Genomic DNA, 22,342 nt, shown 5'->3' with positions numbered 1-22,342 from the left:
TCCATATTATTATAACGACAATCTTAATGCACATTACTTGCTTGCACTACGCCAGATGCCTGACCTGTGTACTGGGTTGCGAACTCCCCGCAATCTCGCGAGATCTGTGTTGCGAACTCCCCGCAATCTCGCGAGATCTGGCGCGATGGAACGCAGGGCTCGTAGTCAGGGCGACGCGGACGTAAACGAGCGCAGCTGCAGGATGAGGGGAGAGAGAGAGAGAGAGAGAGAGAGACTGCAGCAGTCATGCACTAGCCGGCCGGTAATGACGCGGGATAAGACGCTCTCGGTTTAGGCTGGAAGCGGATTAGCGGAGAAGCACGGTTCTCCCTCCTGCCCTGCAGGCGCAGAGGACCAAGTTCTCCTGGAGCCGCGCTGCTGATGGTGCATCCCCCACCCTGTCTGGAGCTCTGCGGTGAAGGTGAGGTGAGTCCTGCTGTCAGAATGCTCGTTCTGTGCGTGGAATAGGAGCATTTGATTGCATTTTCATTTTATTCCTGCAGTTGTGGCATCACGCTTCATATGCAGGGCTAGAAATGGAAATGATTGCTCATCTTTCATCAGTAAAGTTCCATTACTCAGCGCTAACAGGTCTTTTTGTTATTGAATGTTACAGTAATTACAGTCATAACTTGGTAAAAGCGTGTAAAGCTGGAACGCAGGTTCCTCCAGGCCCACGCTGGAGCAAGACCACGTATTATGGATGAATCTTTTACGCTCTTTAGGTTCACAATGTTCTACGGATCATCGTCCGCCAGCATGTCCCTGCCCTCAAAGAGTCGCATGAAGCGCAGAACCTTCACGCAGGTACCTGCATGCACAGAAGCACGGCCAGCTTCTCCTGACTTCTACTGTGCAGTAATGACTCTTGCCCCAACACCAGGTTCTGTACCGGACGCTGAGCCACCGCGATCGCCGCTCGGTGACGGAGCTGCCCATGCCAGATGACCCCGCGGAACTGTCCACCCAAACGTCGGCCCCGGGGGTCCTGAAGATCTTCGGCGACGGAGTCAGCGCGGGGGCCAACTACAAGAGCGTCCTGGCCACCCCGGCCTCCAGCGCGCAGGAGCTGGTGAAGGAGGCGCTGGAGCGCTACGCCCTGAGCAAGGCCTCGGCGCACGCCTACGTGCTGTGTGACGTGATTGGCCGCTTCGAGGGGGCAGAGCGCCGCTGGAGGACCGAGTGCTTGCGGCCGCTGGGCAACAACGAGAAGCCCCTGCTGCTGCAGGACCTGTGGAAACCCAAGGAAGGGTTCGCCCGCCGCTTCGAGCTCTGCCTACGGGCTGAGGTGGAGGAGATGACCAGCAGGGACCGAGACACCGTGACTGCAGGTGAGGCAGGTGAAGTTATTACACTTCACTAGTACCTCCAAACACTGGAGAAATGGAAATGATGTGTGTGTGTTCAGAAGGACTTTATTGTCAATTTCTGTGTGTCCTACGTAAGCTGGAGATGTTTCATATGTACCAAAGTGGCCTGAGGAATGATCTGATGTGCTGTTATATGATTAAAGTTCTGGGAGCTGCAGTCATGAATGTTCCAGCACTTTCTTTAACTCCCCATTCAGTACAAGTCCTATGTGGCCATGTGCTTTAAAAGTTGCTTATTAACTGAGCAGACAGTCCTGAACTGTTCTTAACTTGGAATAAATACCCATCTACATACTGCGGGATAATTAGTTCAGTAAAAACACCAATCATCTGTCCTTGTAATGAGACCATTTACTCTAATTTAGGATGATTACCCTCACACACTCACACACACACACACACACACACACACACACACTCACCCCCGTAGTCATATGCTGCTCCCGTCTGATCCCCACTGTGTGACAGATGTTCAGTGGGTCGCTGGGAAGTTAATTAACCCCCGCCTGTCCGCTGCAGAGCTGCTTCTTATGCCGCGATGATGGAGTTGTGTTTTATGCTGATGACCTGTTTAGTGTATTTGTGTGCTCCTGTTACAGGACAACGCTCCTTCTCTCCTACGGTAGCTCCTCATGTAGGTAGAACTGGGAATAGTAGATCCCACCGGAATTCTCCCAGGGGCTTCAAAATGGTTCAGCCCAGCACACCTACACTTACAGGTGGGGGTCATGCCCCATCCGCACCAATCATGTCATTCTAATGCATATCACCACGTTCAGAGGTGTGTACATCATAACCATAATATTACATGTAGAATAAGGGGCAGCGGTGGCGTAGGAAGTGGCCCCGTAATCAGAAGGTGGCCGAGGTGCCACTGAGGTGCCCTTGATGAAGGTCCCGTCCCCACAAGCTGCTCCCCGGGCGCCTGTCATGGTGCCCACTGTCACCGAGGGTGACGGTTATTCCAGAAAGGCAGTTTAAGGCCGTTTTCAGATGCAGACTCTAAACTGTCCCCTGCTCATGTTCCTGTTTGTTTGACTTCATTGGCTGATTTAAGGAAAGGTCGGAAGGTCATATTGACCACGTGCAGGTTTAAGTGCCTTTCTGAGTGAAATATATGGAGACCCAGTGGATGATAACCCTGCCCCTGAAGCTCACCAGAGGAACTCCATGGCTTCTTGCATTCTAATCGAGCTCATACCCTATCAGACCACGTGTGGTCCCCCAAACTCATGTCACCCTGATCCCATTATGCTTTATTCATTATGTTAATATTCAGAATCTCTGCAGTGTTCATCACAGGCTCACAGTATGAGGACATTTGCTCTTGTTTCTACAATCACACTTTAATAATTATTTTCTTTCAGACATAAATGCGCAGGCCCGTAAACTGCAGAGGAACCGAGCGAAGGGGACGATGACGCTGTCCCGTGGGTCCTTCTGCCGCTCGCTTTCTGAAACCAGCCTCAATCGTCTGTGTGGAGTAGGAGAGGAGCCCAAACGCTATTACTCCACCCTGCCTGGACCAATCAGAGCGCGCTGCACCCGTGACGGCACCTCAGCGCGCGAAGCCGTGGGGAGTGGCCGCAGGAAGGAGGAACGGGACGGGGGCGGAGTCAGGCATTCCCTCTATCAGTCGCCACACCTTCTGCTGCTGCAGGGATACAACAGACAGGTGCACTTCTAATCCAGGAGGAAAGTGAGGTGAAGAGTCAGGGCTGAACTGATCTGTGTGTGTGTGTGTGTGTGTGTGTGTGTGTGTGTGTGTGTGTGTGTGTGTGTAGGACTGTCTTGTGTATTTACTGAACAGAGATCAGCACACTGTTGGACAAGAAACTGCGTCAGCTCGGCCCAACATCTGCCTGGCATCTCCAGACATCCTTCCCCTTCACTGTCGGATCCGCCAGACCCCTTCCCATCGCCGCGGAAACGAGTTCCTGCAGGTGGAGCCTGTTGCTCATGGTGTGGTGATGGTGAACTTCTCACGTGTGGATAAGCCGACTCCCCTCCGGCACGGGGACCTCTTGTCATTCGGATCCTACTACATCTTCCTGTACAAGGACCCTTTGGGGGCAGGTCCCCTGCCTGTACAAACTCTGTCCCGGTTAAGGGCTCTAGGGACAGAAGTTAGTGGCATCTCAGAGGACGGTGGCGTCTGCCGCTTGTGTGGCTGCGTCCTGAAGGAGCGCATAGTGCGGCACGCGGTGCCCAAAAAAGCCCAGACGCGCCCCCAAACACGCACGCCCTCGTTCCAACGCAGGAAGTTGCAGCTGGATTTTGAGAAGGCCCATGAGGACGCGCTCGTGAATCGGATTGTGGCCCTGATCGAGCCGAGCGGAGACGATCACAAACTCACACCTGCTTTCCTGCTCTGCCTGTGCATCCGTCACTCCGCCATGGCCTTCAGCCCGGGCAGCTACGCCAAACTCCTGCGCAAAATTTCCAGGAAGATCCAGACCATTGTCTGGGTAGGTAACCTGTTGACAAGTGTGTGACTTCAGGGCAAACGGGAACAGTAATCAAGGACTGCATATGAAAGGTAGAACGTATGGGTGAAATGGGCAGGGAATTAATGGGCAGGGAGTAGATGATGGGCAGGGAGTAGATGGGTATGGAATTAATGGGCAGGGAGTAGATGGGTATGGAATTAATGGGCAGGGAGTAGATGGGCAGGGAGTAGATGATGGGCAGGGAGTAGATGGGCAGGGAGTAGATGGGTATGGAATTAATGGGCAGGGAGTTGGTGGGCAGGGAGTTGATGATGGGCAGGGAGTAGATGGGTATGGAATTAATGGGCAGGGAGTAGATGGGCAGGGAGTAGATGATGGGCAGGGAGTAGATGGGCAGGGAGTAGATGGGTATGGAATTAATGGGCAGGGAGTTGGTGGGCAGGGAGTTGATGATGGGCAGGGAGTAGATGGCTATGGAATTAATGGGCAGGGAGTTGATGATGGGCAGGGAGTAGATGGGTATGGAATTAATGGGCAGGGAGTTGATGATGGGCAGGGAGTAGATGGGTATGGAATTAATGGGCAGGGAGTAGATGGGTATGGAATTAATGGGCAGGGAGTAGATGGGTATGGAATTAATGGGCAGGGAGTTGATGATGGGCAGGGAGTAGATGGGTATGGAATTAATGGGCAGGGAGTAGATGGGTATGGAATTAATGGGCAGGGAGTAGATGGGTATGGAATTAATGGGCAGGGAGTTGGTGGGCAGGGAGTTGATTGCTATGGAATTGATGGGCAGGGAGTTGGTGGGCAGGGAGTAGATGGGTATGGAATTAATGGGCAGGGAGTTGATTGCTATGGAATTGATGGGCAGGGAGTTGGTGGGCAGGAAGTTGGTGGGCAGGGAGTTGGTGGGCAGGGAATGGGTTAAGGTGCCGGATTTTTCAAGTTAGACTAGAATCTACCGTTATTATTTACATGTCAGATAGGAGAAGACCCGAGTTGAGATGATGGAGGTAGGCTGATTAAGCTGTATTGTCGTTATATGAAGACACCACACCAGAGCACAGCTTACACAACAACATGTGTCCCCTGCATTATCCTCTCTGTGAAGGAGCAGCAGTCTGATCTGAAAGGTGGCGTGCAAACTGGTGAAAGTGTAGTGAACAGCTGCGGCCATGGCTGCCTGTGGAAAAAGAACACGTAGATCAAGTCACGAAACCCGAGCCAGCAGGCAGTAAGTGATCAAGGAGCGTGATCTCGGCGCTCTGTAACAGCCAGATATCATTTATTTAAGTGCTATACGGGGCAGTGACAGCCCCGTAATCAGAAGGCTGCCGGTTCAAATCCCGGTCCTGCAGGGTTTCACAATGACAGTCACTTCACTTATTGTAGCTGTGTGACCACACCCATTCTGAAATAGATCATTCGAGTCCTTTTTTGAGGACTGGTGGCACTGCAGTTTACGTGATTAATACAGAGTGAATCGCGAATGATGAATGTGTTGGAAGACGTGTGGAAGTGGGCAGGATGACCAAATATCGGAAATATCACATATCCAGATGTGATATCTTGTGCACAGCCCTGCTCAACGATAGTGAGGATTTACATACAGACAGACGTTTTACTCTACAAATTCATGAATTTATTGATTTGTTTGGTGCCTTGCATTATTCCAGTATATGAGTATTATTATAATATTTCACAAAGCTGCAACAAATTATATGATGTGTTATATCTTTCTAGGTCACAGAATGTACAGCACCATTTAATATACCAGCAGCTGTTCTGCTGACGGCCACAGTGTTTCTTGCCCTCGGTTTTAGGATAATTTAAGTTTTGCTGTCTCGGTATAGGACTGTACCACCTGCGTAAGCCTTTTAAAATTTTATTACAGTCTAATTGCATTTGGTGAGTGTTTTCCGTGCAGGAGAAGACAAAGGAACTGGCTCAGAAGCAAGCTCAGCAGTGAGTATCATATTCCGCCTTCCATTGCAGGTGTGTGTGAGCAGCCACAAGATTAAAAACATCCAGGAAGCTCTGATGTGCGCATATCATCATTATCATCACCAACATCATCATCATCACAGAAAAGAGAATGATATTATGCATATTTAAAAGATGACTTTTTGTCCTTGCTGCCTCTGACACTGTGACATGGTGAACGTGTCTCGGTCTGAAATGTGCACGTTGTCTGTCTCCATGTTAAAGCCAGGATCCAGCGTCTTTGTCGCTCCTGAGTATATCGGACCTGGTGCCAGATCTGCAGATTATCTTCTTCTGGATGTCCAATGCTATTGAGATCCTTTACTTTATTCAGCAGAAGTCTCCTACCTATATGCAGCGTATAGAGCATCTTGACAAAGGTATCTTTCGTTCTTTTCATACGTGGGACACGAAATATGCGGAATTTGAATGTAAATATTTCTTTTCTCTTTCCCTCCCGTCCTTCGCACCCTCTGTCTCTGTCCTCCACCGGCTCTCTACAGGCTCTAAAGAGTCGTTGCTGTCAGCAACAATCTCAGTCAATGAGGAAGCCATGACTATCTTGGAAGAAGTGATCATGTACACCTTTCAGCAATGTGTCTACTACATCACTAAGGTCATTCTCTACTGTTCTCTGTGCAGGATTATGCTGTCTACACTTCACTGATGTAGCCTACATCCATGTATTGTATGCAGGAGCCTTGTGAGAGAAGAGAATCCTAAATGAAATCTTTCTAACAGCATAGGCGACCACTGCAAATGTCATATCGCTGCACTTCCCCGTAAAGACCATTTAAATGACATTTTAAGCAGATTTTTTTTGTTGATCTCATTTATAATGCCCCTTATTTCTGTTTCATATTTTGTATGTTTTATAAGTTGTTCACGTCAATGTTTGAGATTGTATTTATTAATGCATGTGTAGAGCTGTAAGATCCGTATGTCTGATGCATTATAAAACGCTCTGTCACAGTGTATGGATTGGCCCAGTCAACAGTGGCTACAATTCCTCTTCCAAAACTTCAGTCGACTGTTGTTTAAAGCACATTTTTAATTTTTTATTTTATTTCTCACTTCGCTGCTTTTCCTCCTGTTTTCTATTGTGGATTAACCTTTTGCTGTTATTACTGCATCCTATTGTGAAATATATTTTTTGCTTTTCGTGATTCGTTCATTTGATTTCTTTTGTGATTCCTCAGACATTGTACGTGGTGCTTCCTGGTCTGTTAGACTGTAACCCATTTGGAGCAGAATGTACTGTCTCAACCATCCCTGAGCCAGTCCGGAAAGCTCTGTCAGTATTTCAGAGCACCCAGGAGCTTCTGCAGACGTATCTGGTGCATCCTGAGGTCCAGAATCAAATGTTCTCCTACCTCTTCTTCTTTTCAAATGTATCTCTGTTCAACCAACTTATGGATAAAGGTCAGTATACATAACTAGAGCAAAACCCACACAATGCAACAACATTCATTTCTTATTTAGCCAAGAAATCAAATACAGTATTTTTCAATGGGTTTTGACAGGCCTTACAGTTGACATCCCCAGGCTAGAGCGAGTGTGCAAGAGCAGGGTTAGTCTAACATGGTGCATTGGAGAAAGGATCTGACCATGTTTCAAGTCCAGTGTTATGGTTCACAGTGTCCATTATCATGATACTGGTCCGTCTTTACACTAATGGTGTGGGTGGATGAGTTGGTGGTAATCAGTATCAGCAACAAGGACAGACCTAGAGTAGCTCCAAGAGCAGGGGAGTCTTGTAAGTGTAATTCTCGTGTAGGACCTCGTGTAGGTTAATAGCAGAATTTTTCAGGTAGCCGGTGTTTACTGAGAGAGATGATGCCAGGATGCCAGGATTCCGATAAGAAGAGCATTACAGTAGTCGATTCTTGACATTAAAAATGCACGTACCAGTTTTTCTGCATCATGCATTGAGATGCAATTGGTCATAGAAAGCTGTTTATTATTATAATAATATTTAATTATGTGAGTTTCCAGACAGATTGATTGTGATCCTTGGCGGTCATGCACCAGTGGAGTATAATTCTTTCTGGAGTGTTCTGCAGTCCTCACATTAACCTGATACTATTTGCCAAATGCATGTCTAATCTTACACATTCTGAGCAAAATCTTAAAACCGGGGAAAAATGACAAGTATTCCCATTTTGTGCTGCTGGATTGTAACCAGGTTATAAAGGAGAAAAAATAGATAATCTGGAACAGGATGTTCATCATCTGATCGCCTCAGACTCACATTTCATGTCATTTTCTGTCAGGCATTCACACTATCATGACCTCCTGATTACAGAGGCTGTGAACATGGCTGGATTGTGGAGCTCTTGCAGTGCACCATCATCACTGATGTTGGATGCAGTAAAACAGTAGAGGATCTGATGGGCTGTCCTTGATGACACAGGCAGATGCTGCCTTCAGCCCAATAACCAGAAATTGGCATCTACTTCAGGTTTTTGGAAATTAGTGGCTCGGAATGGCAGTACACCGCTTCCTATCTTGAGGATCGATTTTATCAGATGACATGGAAGGGCCACATCTGCAGCTCACAAGATCTCTTATGGTGTCCCTCACAGCTCAGTACCTCTCCCTCGACACCAAATGACTTGGTTAGGTGATAGTATCATACCGCTGCACTTCCTCTCTTTTTCACCATATTCATTCACAATCAATTCACGTTCATTACCGTACTCTGATGACTTGACCTGAATGGAATCATCCAGAGTTGCATAGTCCATGTTTTTGGTCTCTTGCTCGGACCAGCTTCCCTATTTATTAAAGTTACACACCTTGTTATAAAGTTCTTATAACAAGGTGTGGACAAAAAGGGCGTCCCCAGAGGTTAAAACATATTAGAGTCATCAGTGTAGGGACCCTACATTTTAATGCAGATATTTAGTGTACTCAGGAGAAATGCCTTTTGGGAAATTAGTTCTAAAACTAGTACAAACAACATAAAATATGAAAGGGAGCTACGTTTCATTCACACTCATTCATACAGCTATATTGATCAACGTTAAGGTGCCGGATTTTTACGTTCACCAGATAATCCGGTACAGCTCGGCTTCACAAGTACCAGCGAGGCAGATTTATGCATTGAAGAGTCAATGCTAATATACTACGCACAGTCCGTAACGTGTTCTCTGTCTGACGGATGATTAGAGCCATCCTACTTTATCGTGGGGGCAGGGTATCATCATGACTGAAGGTTGAAGAAGTTGCTGTTTTAGCTGCTTGGTCTTCTTCTTCAGTTCCTCTAGCTGTTCTGCGCTATTGGGTTCAGTTTCCTTTTTTGTTTCTTTTTTCTGGCAATGGGATGCCAACTTTACCTGCAGTAAGACCACACCCCAGGTTTAAAGTGTAGTGATTGCCACATGTGCATGGTGCACACAGTGAAATTTGTCCTCTGCATTTAACCATCACCCTGAGCAGTGGGCAGCCATGACAGGCGCCCGGGGAGCAGTGTGTGGGGACGGTGCTTTGCTCAGTGGCACCTCAGGGGCACCTTTGCAGATCAGGATTTGAACCAGCAACCTTCTGATTACGGGGCCGCTAGGCCACCACTGCCCCTATAGGTTGAGGCCTTAGCCAATGGTGTGATGCTGCAGGGAGGGCTATCATAGCTTCTCCCCCTTGATCTTCTGACTGGAGATGAGTTCATTGCGATGCTCATTATAAGAAAGTGAGAAGTCGTGAGCAATACATGTTCACTCAGGTTACAGAGACACCAAACAGTACACAAATATTCATCTGTATCACGGCGCACCACATTACCTGTTAACTAGGTATGTCGTTTCACCATGGTATGTGGGACATGAAAGTCTATAGTCCCACCAAATGACATTAGTCCAGCAGTATCCAGTCCTCCAGGAGAACTAAAGAAATGGTTTTCCTTTGTTCTCCAGAAGTTTGGGTGGGAACTCCATTCTCCTGGAGAGAGAGGTTGGATTTTATGGCCCATTTGTTCTTATCTTTGGATCAACAGAGAGAGCGGTAATTTTGCCCTGGTCTGTGTGGGTTATTTTTGGAGGGATGTTACTGGACTGTGGAATGTGGTACCCTGACTTAAATAGAGATGTATTACTAAAAAAAAGACTAAAATACAATTTTCATTGACTAAAATCAGTTCTTGTTGAATAAACTAGGCTAAAATAGTATGAATTTGACTAACACTAATAATAATTAAATGTCAGATTGACGCAAAGAGTAGACTAAAACAAAAATTAAGACAGATCGACAAAATCCAATTTACTCTTTTTACTGTTTAATAAGTTGGTTTCTGAGTTACTATACTAATGGCATTTGTAGATCAGGTCCTAGTGAACCAAATGAGGGATTTTTTTATGATATACCCCTTAATGTTATCAATGTATATGTTTGAACCTCTACAGCCTATGAGAATACTTGTCATTTCCTCCTGGTCTTACGATTTTATTCAGGAGTGAATGTGCCCTTTATTTCCACATTATATTGTATGTTTTATTATGTGCATGAAAGTAGAAGCTGTAATTTCTCACTGACTAGAGGAAGTCTGACATTACAGCAAGATAAACCTTTATCTGATATTTGCATAATATTCAGGAGCAGTGTGAGTGTGCTTCCATACGTTCATAGAGTGTGTGTGTGTGTGTGTGTGTGTGTGTGTGTGAGAAGAGATTATGCATTACTCCAGACATTCCTAATCCTCTTAATTTGTCATAACAGACAGAGAGGATTAGCCCACAACCTGTTACCTCTTATCTTGCGTTTGTGTGTGCGTGTGTGTGTGTGCGTGTGTGTGTGTGTGTGTGTGTGTGCGTGTGTGTGTGTGTGTGGTGGCGGCTGTCCTGTTAAAGGCCCAGGGAGAGGTTGGTTCCAGCGTTCTCGAGTTCTACAAATTCAGACGTGCTTGTGGATGCTTTTGGATTGGACAAAAGAAGCAGGGTTAAATCACCTTGCCCAGAAGTTCTTCACCAAGTTCTGCAGTGCTGTGGCAATCCTGTCCACTCCTCCCCAGCAACTCGTACATGTAAGTGTTTGTGTGCTGAAAGGTTGAACATTCACTCTCAAGCTCGGTTGAGGGAGCAGTGAATAGTTTACAGGAGCTTTGATGCAACAGGAGTTGAATAAGTTTAATAAATGAGGATCACTTTATTGTAAATGTTTGCTCTAATATCATTGTACATGTGTATATTGTCAATAAAAGGCATTTTATTCTATTCTGTTCTAATGAAATAAACAAAAATACATTTGTTCAATAAATAACCAACATAAAGTCCCGTCTCCTCCCAGAGGTACGGGATATTCAGTGTTAGTCCGTTTGCCAAATGATTTAAATTCTTGGTAACGTACAGCTGACTGGATGTATTTTGCTGAACTGTAGATGATTGGAACATCTTAATACTGGATTGTGTGTATGTGTAGCTCAGTTGGAAGGCTTTATCCCTGGAACACCCGTCTCTGAAGCCGGTTCAGCTGCACAGGATCCTCTCTCAATATCAGCTATTTTCCGAGATCACTTCTGTGCCAATTTGGCAACCCACCAGCGAGGACGAAGCCTATATCTACAGGACAGGTCTGTCTATATGCATCAAAAATACCATTGACTACATATATTAATTCAAAAGAGTCACGTCATCAGTAATTTCCTGGAATATTTAAATAATTGTTAATTATTATTTAACAGTTAAAGTTATATGCGCAATGAAAAGCACTTTTTTGAAGCAGTAGCGGCTCTGTCCTCATGGACATTTAGAAATCTGTGTTTTGTGTGAGTTTTAGATACCATTCAATCACTTCCAACCTTAACCTCAAAGAAAATGAGTTGCACTGCAACAGAATGCATGTTTTTGTGTGTGTGTGACACTAGTGGACCTTCTGGAGAGCTTTGAGAACCACCCTCCTATTGTGTTGCCTAGCGGAGGCTTCTGTGTGGATGTGGACAGCGAGTGTGTGGTGGATAGCGTGTACCGCCAGCTACTCTACATCCGCCATTTCCTCTGGGGTCTACGCACCAAACCCACCAGCAATGGCACCGCAGACGGCCAGGTAACACAAATACACACTTCACAAAACCTCACGTGTCCCTCCCAGTTGAGCTGCATGAGCGGAGGACTTTCTGAAATTCATTCATGAAAATGAATCCTTTTATTCATTCGTGTATTGGAGAGTTTAGCATGTAGGGGACACTCCAGTGGTCCTGTAGTCCCTTGCATAGTGGACCGTTTCACGAAGGTTTTTATCCTCTCAACATGCCTAAACCACACAGTAGGGAGCTCTGCTTCTGAAAGGCAGACATAATTATAGGACTTTTAACAGAAAGACTACATCTAGAAACTAGTTTGGCACATTCACAGCAATATTAAAGTCAGAGAGGTGACGCTATCCACCACAAATCACACAAAGGGTTAATGTATGACATGGGAGAATATTTGAAGTGAAAGTGAAGCGATTGTCATTATGATACACAGCAGCACAGCACATACAACGAAATGTGTCCTCTGTATTTAACCATCACCCTGATGGAGCAGTGGGCACCATGACAGGCAACCTTGGCAGATCGGGATTCGAACCGGCAACCTTCGCTAATCCACCACTGCCACCACACTACACTACACCACAAAGAGATTATCAGAGTCTTAAAACATTATCCAATGAAATAAAAAAGCTATAATATCTCACAAACGTGAGAAAAGCAGCTGGATAGAAGCTGTGCTGAGTAGACGTACACGTGTGTATATGTGAGGAATTGTGAATGGGGTTTTTTTTCTCCAGAGAGAACTTGTGATCCACAGTAGTCCCCATCTGCAAGCCCCACCCTCACTTAGAGGAGAAGGGGAGGGGGAGGTGCAGGGGAGAGGTGAAGAAGGAGAGAACAGAGAGAGAGGAAGAGCGGGAAAAGGAGAGGTGAGGCAGAGGGGAAGAGAAGGTGAAGGGGAGGAGCGTCTTCGAGAGAAAGTCCAGAGGAACGGGGGTCCTGGGAGACACCCCTCTCAGCCACTGGACTCGTCCTGTCTCCTCACCCCACCAAACACTCCCCTGTACCCTGACGCAGCCCCCATGCAGCATGCAGTTTTGTACCCGGAGACCAACACACACAACCCGTCCCCACATCCACAGCACTACTGTCCCCCTGGCCACCAGTCCAACGGCTGTCCCCCCGACCACAAGTCCAACGGCTTCATCAGTAATGGTGTTGAAGGTCAGTCACACAGTGTGTGCTGTGTTTAAACAATGACTCTAGTAATATTCATGTCTGAGACCATAAAAACATTTTCTGCTGCTCTATGGATTGAAATGATGAAATGTCTTTTTCTGAAATCTGAGTGTTTTATATAAACTACACGTCATTGTACTTTCTGTGTCCCATTGAGTATAACCATGTTTGTGTGTGAGGGAGATGCATGGTGTCTTGATTTGCTGATTGGTCTCCTGCAGTGGAACTGGATAAAGGACCGTACGGCCTGGGGATGGGGCTGATTGATGGCCTGGTGAGTGTGGGACATCTGCATGGGTTTTTCTCTGGACTGGACTGCAGTAAAGAGTTCATTGTGTATGTGCAGCACACGGAACTGAAGGCTCCTGGGATATACATCCGCACCTTGATCCCAGACGGCCCTGCAGCTTCAGACGGGAGGCTGCACATTGGCGACCGCATTCTAGCTGTTAATGGAACCAGTCTTATTGGAGCGGACTATCAGAGGTTATTCATTCTTTTATTCACCTTCTAATATCGGTCGCAGGGTACTGCTATTTCTCCTCTCATATTCATGTGGATGTCTAATATTAATGTTCATTTGTATTACACCTGACCTGTTCTGCACACATAAATATACAGACATGTTAATAATTATTTAATGCATATTTCTCTGTCTTTCACTCTCTTTCAGCGCGGTTGATTTGATTCGTTTGGGTGGCGGGCGACTTAGTTTTCTTGTGGCTAAGTCGGATGTGGAGGTCTCTACAAAAATCAGTGCCTCAACCTGCTGAAGAAACAGCTGCTTTCATTCATTACATTCATCACATTCCACCTCTGCCTACTGTAATCTCTTCTGTAAACTCTTCTCTCTCCGTTTCCCTTCCAAGACTCGACATTTTGTCCACTTGGACTGATGGAGGGACTACTCATTTTACTAAAAAATCCTCCCCCTTCTAAAACAAGCATCCCGCCATTCCATCCACGGTGCTATTCTATGGAGGAATGCGTAGGTCTATTGAGTAAAGTACCGTGAGAGAGAGTGCATGCACAACATTTATTTTACCTCAGTAAGCGGCATCGCATATGATGCAGGGCAGGCCAATGGAATAGACAATATAGGTAAAACGGTGCAATCCAAAAAAAAGTGGTTCTTAAAACTAGTTTGTATTAATGTGTCCTAAAATAAAAAGAACAAGATCACATGGATTTATCTGCATAGCAAAGCCTATTAAGTAGTAGTAGTAATAAATGAGGCCACCTCCCTTTCCCCCTCCACTATGGCAAGCCAGCGAGCGTTTTAAAGGAGTGCAGCACACGCCGCTATTTCACTGACGGCTCTGGGATTAAGTCTGATGGCACCATCGCTCCCGATAACTGTGATGTAATTGGATTTCACCTGGTCCAACTTGGGTGTCCCACCTGAAGGCTGAGCTTCTTCTGATGTAGCCCTTAGGGTCACTGAGGCACACAACCCCCCCTGACCATGGCAAAAAAATCGAATAAATGATTCCTCTTCAGATTATAACAACTAAAAGCATGACATTTAGTTTGATGGCTAATATCAAATATATTCGAACCCAACAATAACACAATAACACAAACCTGTTGAATGTGGGGGTGGGCTTTGTGTGAGACACTGCAGCGCAGCACACGGTGACACGGTGAAACGTGTCCTCTGTATTTAACCATCACCCTTGGTGACAGTGGGCACCATGACAGGTGCCCCGGGGAGCAGCGTGTGGGGACGGTGCTTTGCTCAGTGGCACTTTGGCACTGGAGAATTGCAAATCAATTTTAATAGAAATAATTTACAACATGCAAAACATTACCAATGACCAAAACATATTTACAAGCAGTGAATCATACAGAAAGGATAGGTACTATAGACCAGAAGTTTGTATTTCTCAATTACTGTGCAACCCGGACCCAAGCTCAAATAAATAATAGAAATTGATCTTGTTTGTGCCTTTTCTAGTGGATTTTACAGCTAATGTAGTAAATCTTGTCCATATTTAGTATGCGGGTAATTTATTATTTCCTTTTTCACTTTTGTTTAAGGGGCACTGCCCGCTCTTGCCCCAGAGGCCGCCCCAGTTACATTCGTTTCTTTCTGTTCATAACCATTTGCGGTGTATTTTGTTCTGTAAAAAGCACAGTGTCCTACAAAGTATGATGTAAATGAACTCGATTTATCAGGGGAATGCAATATTATCACACAATAAGTAGGCTTTATGTGTTCAGACATTTCTTGCACTAATGACTGGATGCTAAATGTGTAGTGATTGGTAAGAGCATAGCACAAACTAGTTGTCTCTTGTACAATGTAACCTTGGAACAGTATGTTGTGCATTAGCCTGAAACTGAATCATGGTCTCAGAACTAATTGTATGGTTTTTGTATTGTTATTTATTATTTTTTCATAACCTACCTCAACCCTTACACCATTTCTGCCCAAAGTCATGTGATCTGAGATTGTTCGGATGGTGCTGGTGCTCTGGTACCCAAGTGTGGTAAGACTGGGGGATCTGATTGCCTTTTTTGTTGGAGTAATGGTGTTGTAGGTTAAAATATTTAAAAATGAAGTGTTTTGTCTGAGACATGACTCAAATTAGTCAAAAATCAAATGTCCATGAAATAAATACAAAGAAATTAAAAAAATAGAAGGCAAACTAAATTTGGTTAGATTGGTATTTTTTTATAGCAGTTGTGTCTTAAAATATGATTGATTTCTTTATAAATTGTGAACATTGTCAAATGAATATTAGAAGAAAGTAGTAGTAGTGTTGGTGTATGCTGACAAAACCATAACCTTTTGGAACTTCTTTTTTTTTCCAAGAAATAAACTGTGAAGAATTTAGTAACTTTACTATGATGACTTTTTGTAGGTTGACTTGAAATACCCACTGGATTTAAGTTTTGCATGGGGTGTATGAACTTCTGCAACTTGATATCTTTAGACATGGAACTGAAAGAACGGTATGTAAGTGTTAATACAAAATGTAAATTAAATAAAAATTAATCAAAGAAAAAGCCTGGTGGAGTTCCTGAAAAACTATATATTATATTTGATCAGTTTTCTTGATTGCAGTGGAAAATAGCTTTTTGGTTTAATGTGCAGAGGTGGAAAAAGTACTGAAAAAACGTATCTTTACTTTGCTTAAATTCTACTCAAGTAAAAGTACCCATCTAAAAATCTACTTGAGTAAAATAAAAAACTTTTTACTTTGAGTAAAAGTTACTTAGTTACTTTCAGTTACTTGATGCAAAAAGGACTAGTCGTAAATCCAAGCACTAGTCGATTTTTATTAAGTTTTAAGGTGGTATAATGTGCATCTGGAAAGTATTCACAGCCCATCACTTTTCCCACATTTTGTGGAATAAGTATCTACTTATTCCAAAGTAGATACATTTTTAAACATTTATTTCCCTCCGAATTCTACGCACAACACCCCATATGTACAAATTTATAAAAAATAAAAAAACTGAGCAAGTGCATGTACATTCAAGATTCAAAATTGGTTTATAATCAGTACTACAGTATACACAGTATACCGTGTATTGAAATAATGTTTCACACAGACCCCCATAGTGCAATCGTAAAATAAAAATATATACATACGTATATACTTAACTAAAACTTAAATATACATAAATGTTCAGAGCAAGCACAGCAAATGTTGCTGTGCACACAACTGCGTTTATCCTATCACTTTAGTGAGCAGCGGGCAGCCATGACAGTGTGCAGTGTGTGGGGACGGTGGCTGCTTTGCTCGGTGGCACCTTGACCCTCCAATTACGAGTCTGCTTCCTTACCCACTAGACCACCTCTGCCTCTAACTGGAGTCGACTTGTGGATAAAACAGATGATTGGAAATGGTTTGGAAAGGCACACATCGTCTTTATAAGGTCCCACAGTTGACAGTTCATGTCAGGGCACAAACCAAGCATGAGGTGAAAGGAATTGTCTGTAGACCTCTGAGACAGGATGAGACAGTACCATCCCTACAGTGAAGCATGGTGGAGGCAGCTGTAGGAACTGGGAGACCAGTCAGGATAGACAGAGACGTCCTGGATGAAAACCTGCTCCAGATCGCTCTTGAACTCAGAGCGGGGCAACGGTTCATCTTTCAGCAGGACAACAACCCAGCCAAGATATCCAAGGAGTGGCTTCAGGACAACTCTGTGAATGTCCTTGAGTTGTTCAGCTAGAGCCAGGGCTTGAATCTGATTGAACATCTCTGGAGAGATCTTAAAATGGCTTAAAAAGACTTGAGATGTAAAATGTAAATGCTGCCAAAGGTACATTGACAAAGTATATATGTACAGTGAATATATGGAAAATGGCACTTTGTGTTGTCTAGTCATGTCAAATTGTATCGTTGCGCTTGTTTGTCTCGTGTATACTTATGTCCTGCAATTTTGATGTGTTGCACATTGGTCCTGGAGAAACGATATTTCATTTCACTGTATACTGTATGTGTATGGCTGGAATGACAATAAACCTACTTGAACTTGAACTGAACTAGAAATACAGTTTTTTATTCTTAATAAATTTGCCAAATAAATAAATGTTTTATTACGTTGTGTTCTGGCCGAGTAATGTGTTTGTGTTTGTTTAATTTGTAAAAAGTCGTTTTTCTTGTGTTTTCTTGTGTTGCCTTGCATCACTTGCCAGTGTAGTGTGCACAATCTACTGGTCAGATTAGGTACTGGAAGGTCCCGGGTTCGAAAGACAGTGTTTTTTTTGTTCGTTAAAGTATATATATCTAAGTCATGTCTGTTTATCGATACCTATATGCATGCTTGTGTAACATAATTAGAGATATGGACATGAAAGGATGTTGTGTTAGTATTATTAGCAGTTTTCTTTTTTTTACTTAATTTTGCAAATGCCACATGGTTTTTCAATGGTCTTTTGTTTAGTGCTGCCGTCTGGGCACTGATTCCACCATGGAGGCCATTTCGAGACCAACAAATCCAACAAACTGTTCTGGTTGACACAGGGACTTCAGGTGACCAGGTCTCGTGGAGCTCTGCTGCAGTGGAAAATGGACTGGCCTTGGATTTTTGAGCCAACAAACGGTCCTCTTGAGCAGTTTTTATCCTCTGTTCTTGACACTGAGACACATTGAAGGTGTCTCCACATCAGCAGTGGATCTGGTCTTCAGCCTCTTTACTCTCAGGGTGAATGTTAGGCATGTTTGCAGAGGTCTAGTTGCAGTTGATGTGAAGGTCTAGTGGGGTTCTGGGGTTCTTTTTATACACCTGACACCTAATGGATCCATTATTAGTCACAGGTGAAGCTCATATGACAAGGACACACTTATGTCTTTGCAAAAATGGACTCAATGGGCTTTACCAAGCTTTGAATATTAGAATACTTTGACAGTTTAGTTTTGCACTGAAACATTATTACAAAAGCTGTTGGGAATAAAATGAGCCATTTCTTTTTTTTGATTGGCTGGTAATTGACCGGCTTATGGACCCAGCGCTTGTTAGTGGGTGGCTGTGGTCCACGATCATGCACGATTTCCTCTCAGATCAGGCGGCTTTTTCTTTCTTCCTGCATTTCTTTTTTATACTCAGTAACGGGGGGTGTTTCCAATATAGCAAAGTAAAATATAAGGGTAAAAATGTACTTGATTAAAGTAAACTTACCTATTTCAAAAACAACTTTAAAAATACAAATTACTCACAAACCCCCCCTCAATTATAGTAATGTGAATAAATGTAATTTGTTACTTTCCACCTCTGTATATGTGTGGACAATATAGTGAGAAGTATTACTTAATTGTCACAGGTGATTTTTTTATTTATAAAAAATTGTCACAAAAACTTTTACTGTTAGGGGGAAATATGTTTAAGACACAATTACAATCCTGCAACTACTTAAAATGAACATTATTTTAATTCAGAAGGTTTGAAAGCATCAGAATCAAGATGTCCTTCATTTATTGTGCTGAAAGACCCCACTCTGCTTTAACTAATGTATAGTTTATTATGAAGTAACTATCATTGTGAAATACTGCAGTAAGGCACACAAAGGTTAAATCCTCTGTATTTAACCATCAGTGAGCAGCCATAAAAGGCACCCGGGGAGCAGCGTACGTTTATATTTACAGCATTTACCAGACGCCCTTATCCAGAGTGACTTACAATCAGTAGTTACAGGGACAGTCCCCCCTGGAGACACTCAGGGTTAAGTGTCCTGCTCAGTGACACGATGGTAGTAAGTGGGGTTTGAACCTGTGTCTAGGCTACTACCACCCCACCGGTACCTTGCTCAGTGGCACCTTGGCGGTTTGGGGTTTATTTACGGCTCTGTTTCCTTATCTGCTAGGCCACCAACAACAACAACATTTATTTCTTATATAGCCCATAATACATACAGTATGTCTCAATGGGCTTTGACAGGCCCTACAGTTGACACCCCAACACTTGACCCTTCTGCACACAAGGAAAAACTCTAGGAGAGAGGTAAAAAAAGAAAGGAAGATACCTTGGGAAGGAGTGATAGAGAGAGGGACCCCCTTCCAGGGTAGAGTGAGCCTGCAAATGGTGTCAGTGCAGGGCTGGTGATGATATAATAATAAGTCCTACAGTTGTAGGGTTGGAGAAGTCCAGGATGTATTCAGTGTCATGGTCTAGATTACGTGTCCATAATGATGTTACTGGTCCATTTGAAGATCCCTGAAGCTGTAGTTGTAATGGTGGTGGTGGCTGTGGTGACCCTCTGGTTTGTTTCATGGTATGTCCTTGTTAAGCAGTTGTCAGGAACCAGGATGTATCTGCTTGTCTCTTCACTGGGGTCTGCCAGTAGTCTGGGCGCTTGATTCCGTGTCTCGGAGAAAAACAAACAGAACCAGCGGCAGATGGTTGCACTGTACGACCGATACTGAAATATGTGGTAATAGTGGTATATTGGTGCTACAGTGGCCCGGTACAATTCTGTGGGTACCACTGCCCTGTAATGCGTTAAATGTCACTGCTGCAGAGAATTGTGGCATGGTAGTGAGTGTGAGTGAGAGAGAGACCAGTCACACCTCCAAGGAATTTAATTAAACTTTAGAAATGTTTCATAATTCGACATACAGCCAGTCATTATTACATTTGCATCTTATAGCAGATAGGAAACATTCATAAATTCATGAATTATACAATTAGAGGCTCACACAAACTCATATCATTTACCCACCCTGAATATCACATTGGTTCTAATTCTAACAAGATGCCATAAACTCTCATCTATGGCTAAACACACTCATTTCTCTCCACTCCCTTTCTCTGTTTTTTAAATTGATACCTATTTTGGAATGACAAATTCCATGTTGATAGATATTTTCTAATGTCATCATTTATTCTGACTCTGGGGATGGGAGGCTTGGGCATGTTTCTTCATTATTTGTCCTATGTTAAGTCAATGTAATGTTTAAAAAAATCATTACATCATAATAAAGCAAGTGATTGTATTCTACATGTAGGTATAGTACTGTAGTACTGCGAAGTATTCTATGTGTAGGTATAGTACTGTGATTGTATTTTACGTGTAGGTATAATACTGTGAAGTACTATAGAACCGCCACTTCCCGTTCAGAACCACTCAGATCCCGTTCAGAACCGCTTCTTCCCCCTCTGCAAGGCATCCGCTGAGTCCCACGAACCACCGGCTCTAGTCATTGGTGACTCCATAGTTTCGGCGTAGCGATGAGACCTGTAGCAGGCTCCTTGGTATAAATCGCTGGTTGTCGGAGTGGTGCCCAAAAAATGAAGTATGCTTTATTAATAACTGTCCAACATTTCGGGGGACGCCTGGTCTTTTTGGGCAAGATGGCATCCACCCCGACTGGGTGCCACTCAGTTATCTAAAAATCTGGCTCATAATCTTAGAATAAAAAAAAAAAAACGAATCTGATATCATAAACTGTCTTTTTAAGAGCATGGTGATAAAGCTGCTATCATGGCAGATTAAAAAACTAGAAACCAAATCATCCATTACATCTGTTATAGTAGGTCAAAATATATTAGCTCCATTAGAAACCAATGAAGCATTTAGAATATAGAAGATGCTGCTTGCTTGGAACAAACAGTAACAATGGAAGAATAAGAAGCAATAGACAATATGAAAAGTGGGAAGAGGGGTGGTTAGACAAAAAATTCAAAACTAAATTTATTAACACCACTCTTAGAGATGATATTCGAATCTTTCGAAAATGAATGTTTACCCTCATCAATGAATGATGTCCTGATTATACTTTTACCAAAACCTGGGAAACTCTCTAATAAACGTGAAAACTTCAGACCAATTCGTTTTTTAAACACTGATCTAAAGCTAATACGTATTAGAATTTTATGCCAGGTATTATAAATAAAGACCAGAATGGATTTATAGTGGCAAGGCAAGGTTTTCATAATGTAAGGAGAGAATAAATTTGTCCATCAGGACAGAGACAGGCCTGACACTGCACTACTACCATTAGATGGAGAGAAGGCATTTGACAAAGTGTGGGTGTGGGTGTGGTAACAATTTCTGGAGTCGGGTTCAACAAGTCCAACATATTTAACCAAGGGGAGAGGAGGAACCCAACAACTCAATTTAATGTGGTGGAACAGTTTACTTATTTGGGGGTTTAAATCTAAATTTGAGAGCATTGTTGAGGTTAATTATGGCCCACCTATGGAAGAAACTGCTAAAGAAATTAATAGGTAGGTGTCAATACCAATATCTATGATTGGCAGAATCAATATTCTAAATATGAACACTTTACTAACGTTTTTATATTTGTTTCAGAATTGACCTCTTCCATTACCACAGATTTTTTTAAGGATGAAAAAACTATTTGTACAATCTGGAATAATAGAAGAGCTAGGTTGCGTTTATCTTTGCTATACCTACCACGAAACGAACCAGAGGGTCACCACAGCCACCACCACCATAACAACTAAAGCTTCAGGGATCTTCAAATGGACCAGTAGCATCATAATGGACACATATTTTTCTCTTATTGTACAAACCATCACCAGCCCTGCACTGACACCATTTGCAGGCTCACTCTACCCTCTCTGTATCACTCCATCCCAACGTTTCTTCCTTTCTTTTTTTCTCTCTTTTAGAGTTTTTTTGTGTGGAGTTTTTCCTTGTGTGCAGAAGGGTCAAGTGTTGGGGTGTCAACTGTAGGGCCTGTCAAAGCCCATTGAGACATACTGTATGTATTATGGGCTTTATAAGAAATAAATTCAGCTCCCCTAATCCCCAAGGACACTTAATCACACACACACACACACACACACATACACATACACACTGATATGTACACCCCCCCCACCCCCCCACCCCCACTTCGTACCTCCCG

The 22,342-nt window shown here is 43.6% G+C and overlaps 1 protein-coding gene across 3 annotated transcripts; it reads left to right on the top strand.

Annotated features, from left to right (window-relative positions):
* Positions 1–37: 37 nt before the first annotated feature.
* radil (Ras association and DIL domains) lies at positions 38–14,733 on the top strand. 3 transcript variants are annotated; one of them, XM_028994726.1, is made up of 17 exons: positions 38–421; positions 726–807; positions 884–1,331; positions 1,970–2,089; positions 2,738–3,045; positions 3,155–3,838; positions 5,751–5,788; positions 6,032–6,186; positions 6,310–6,422; positions 7,006–7,228; positions 10,651–10,823; positions 11,219–11,369; positions 11,664–11,842; positions 12,569–12,995; positions 13,232–13,284; positions 13,357–13,496; positions 13,684–14,733. In XM_028994726.1, exons 2-17 carry the CDS (start codon positions 733–735, stop codon positions 13,781–13,783), a joined length of 3,387 nt encoding a protein of 1,128 aa, XP_028850559.1. In that variant the 5' UTR covers positions 38–421; positions 726–732; the 3' UTR covers positions 13,784–14,733. The 3 variants fall into 3 exon arrangements, with proteins under 3 accessions (XP_028850559.1, XP_028850557.1, XP_028850560.1); XM_028994724.1 differs by having other exon boundaries at positions 38–426; XM_028994727.1 differs by lacking the exon at positions 1,970–2,089 and having other exon boundaries at positions 38–426.
* The last annotated feature ends 7,609 nt before the right edge of the window (positions 14,734–22,342 follow it).

This window comes from Denticeps clupeoides, chromosome 10 (genome assembly GCF_900700375.1).
Source record: "Denticeps clupeoides chromosome 10, fDenClu1.1, whole genome shotgun sequence".
Classification (NCBI taxonomy): Eukaryota; Metazoa; Chordata; class Actinopteri; order Clupeiformes; family Denticipitidae; genus Denticeps; species Denticeps clupeoides.
This window is presented reverse-complemented; position numbering and strand designations above follow the sequence as displayed.

Coding starts and splice junctions, on each gene's coding strand:
- radil (XM_028994726.1), top strand. CDS start 733: ATGTTCTACGGATCATCGTCCGCCAGCATGTCCCTGCCCTCAAAGAGT. Junction 10,824..11,218: donor CTCCCCAGCAACTCGTACAT/GTAAGTGTTTGT, acceptor GTGTATGTGTAG/CTCAGTTGGAAGGCTTTATC. Junction 13,497..13,683: donor ATTGGAGCGGACTATCAGAG/GTTATTCATTCT, acceptor ACTCTCTTTCAG/CGCGGTTGATTTGATTCGTT.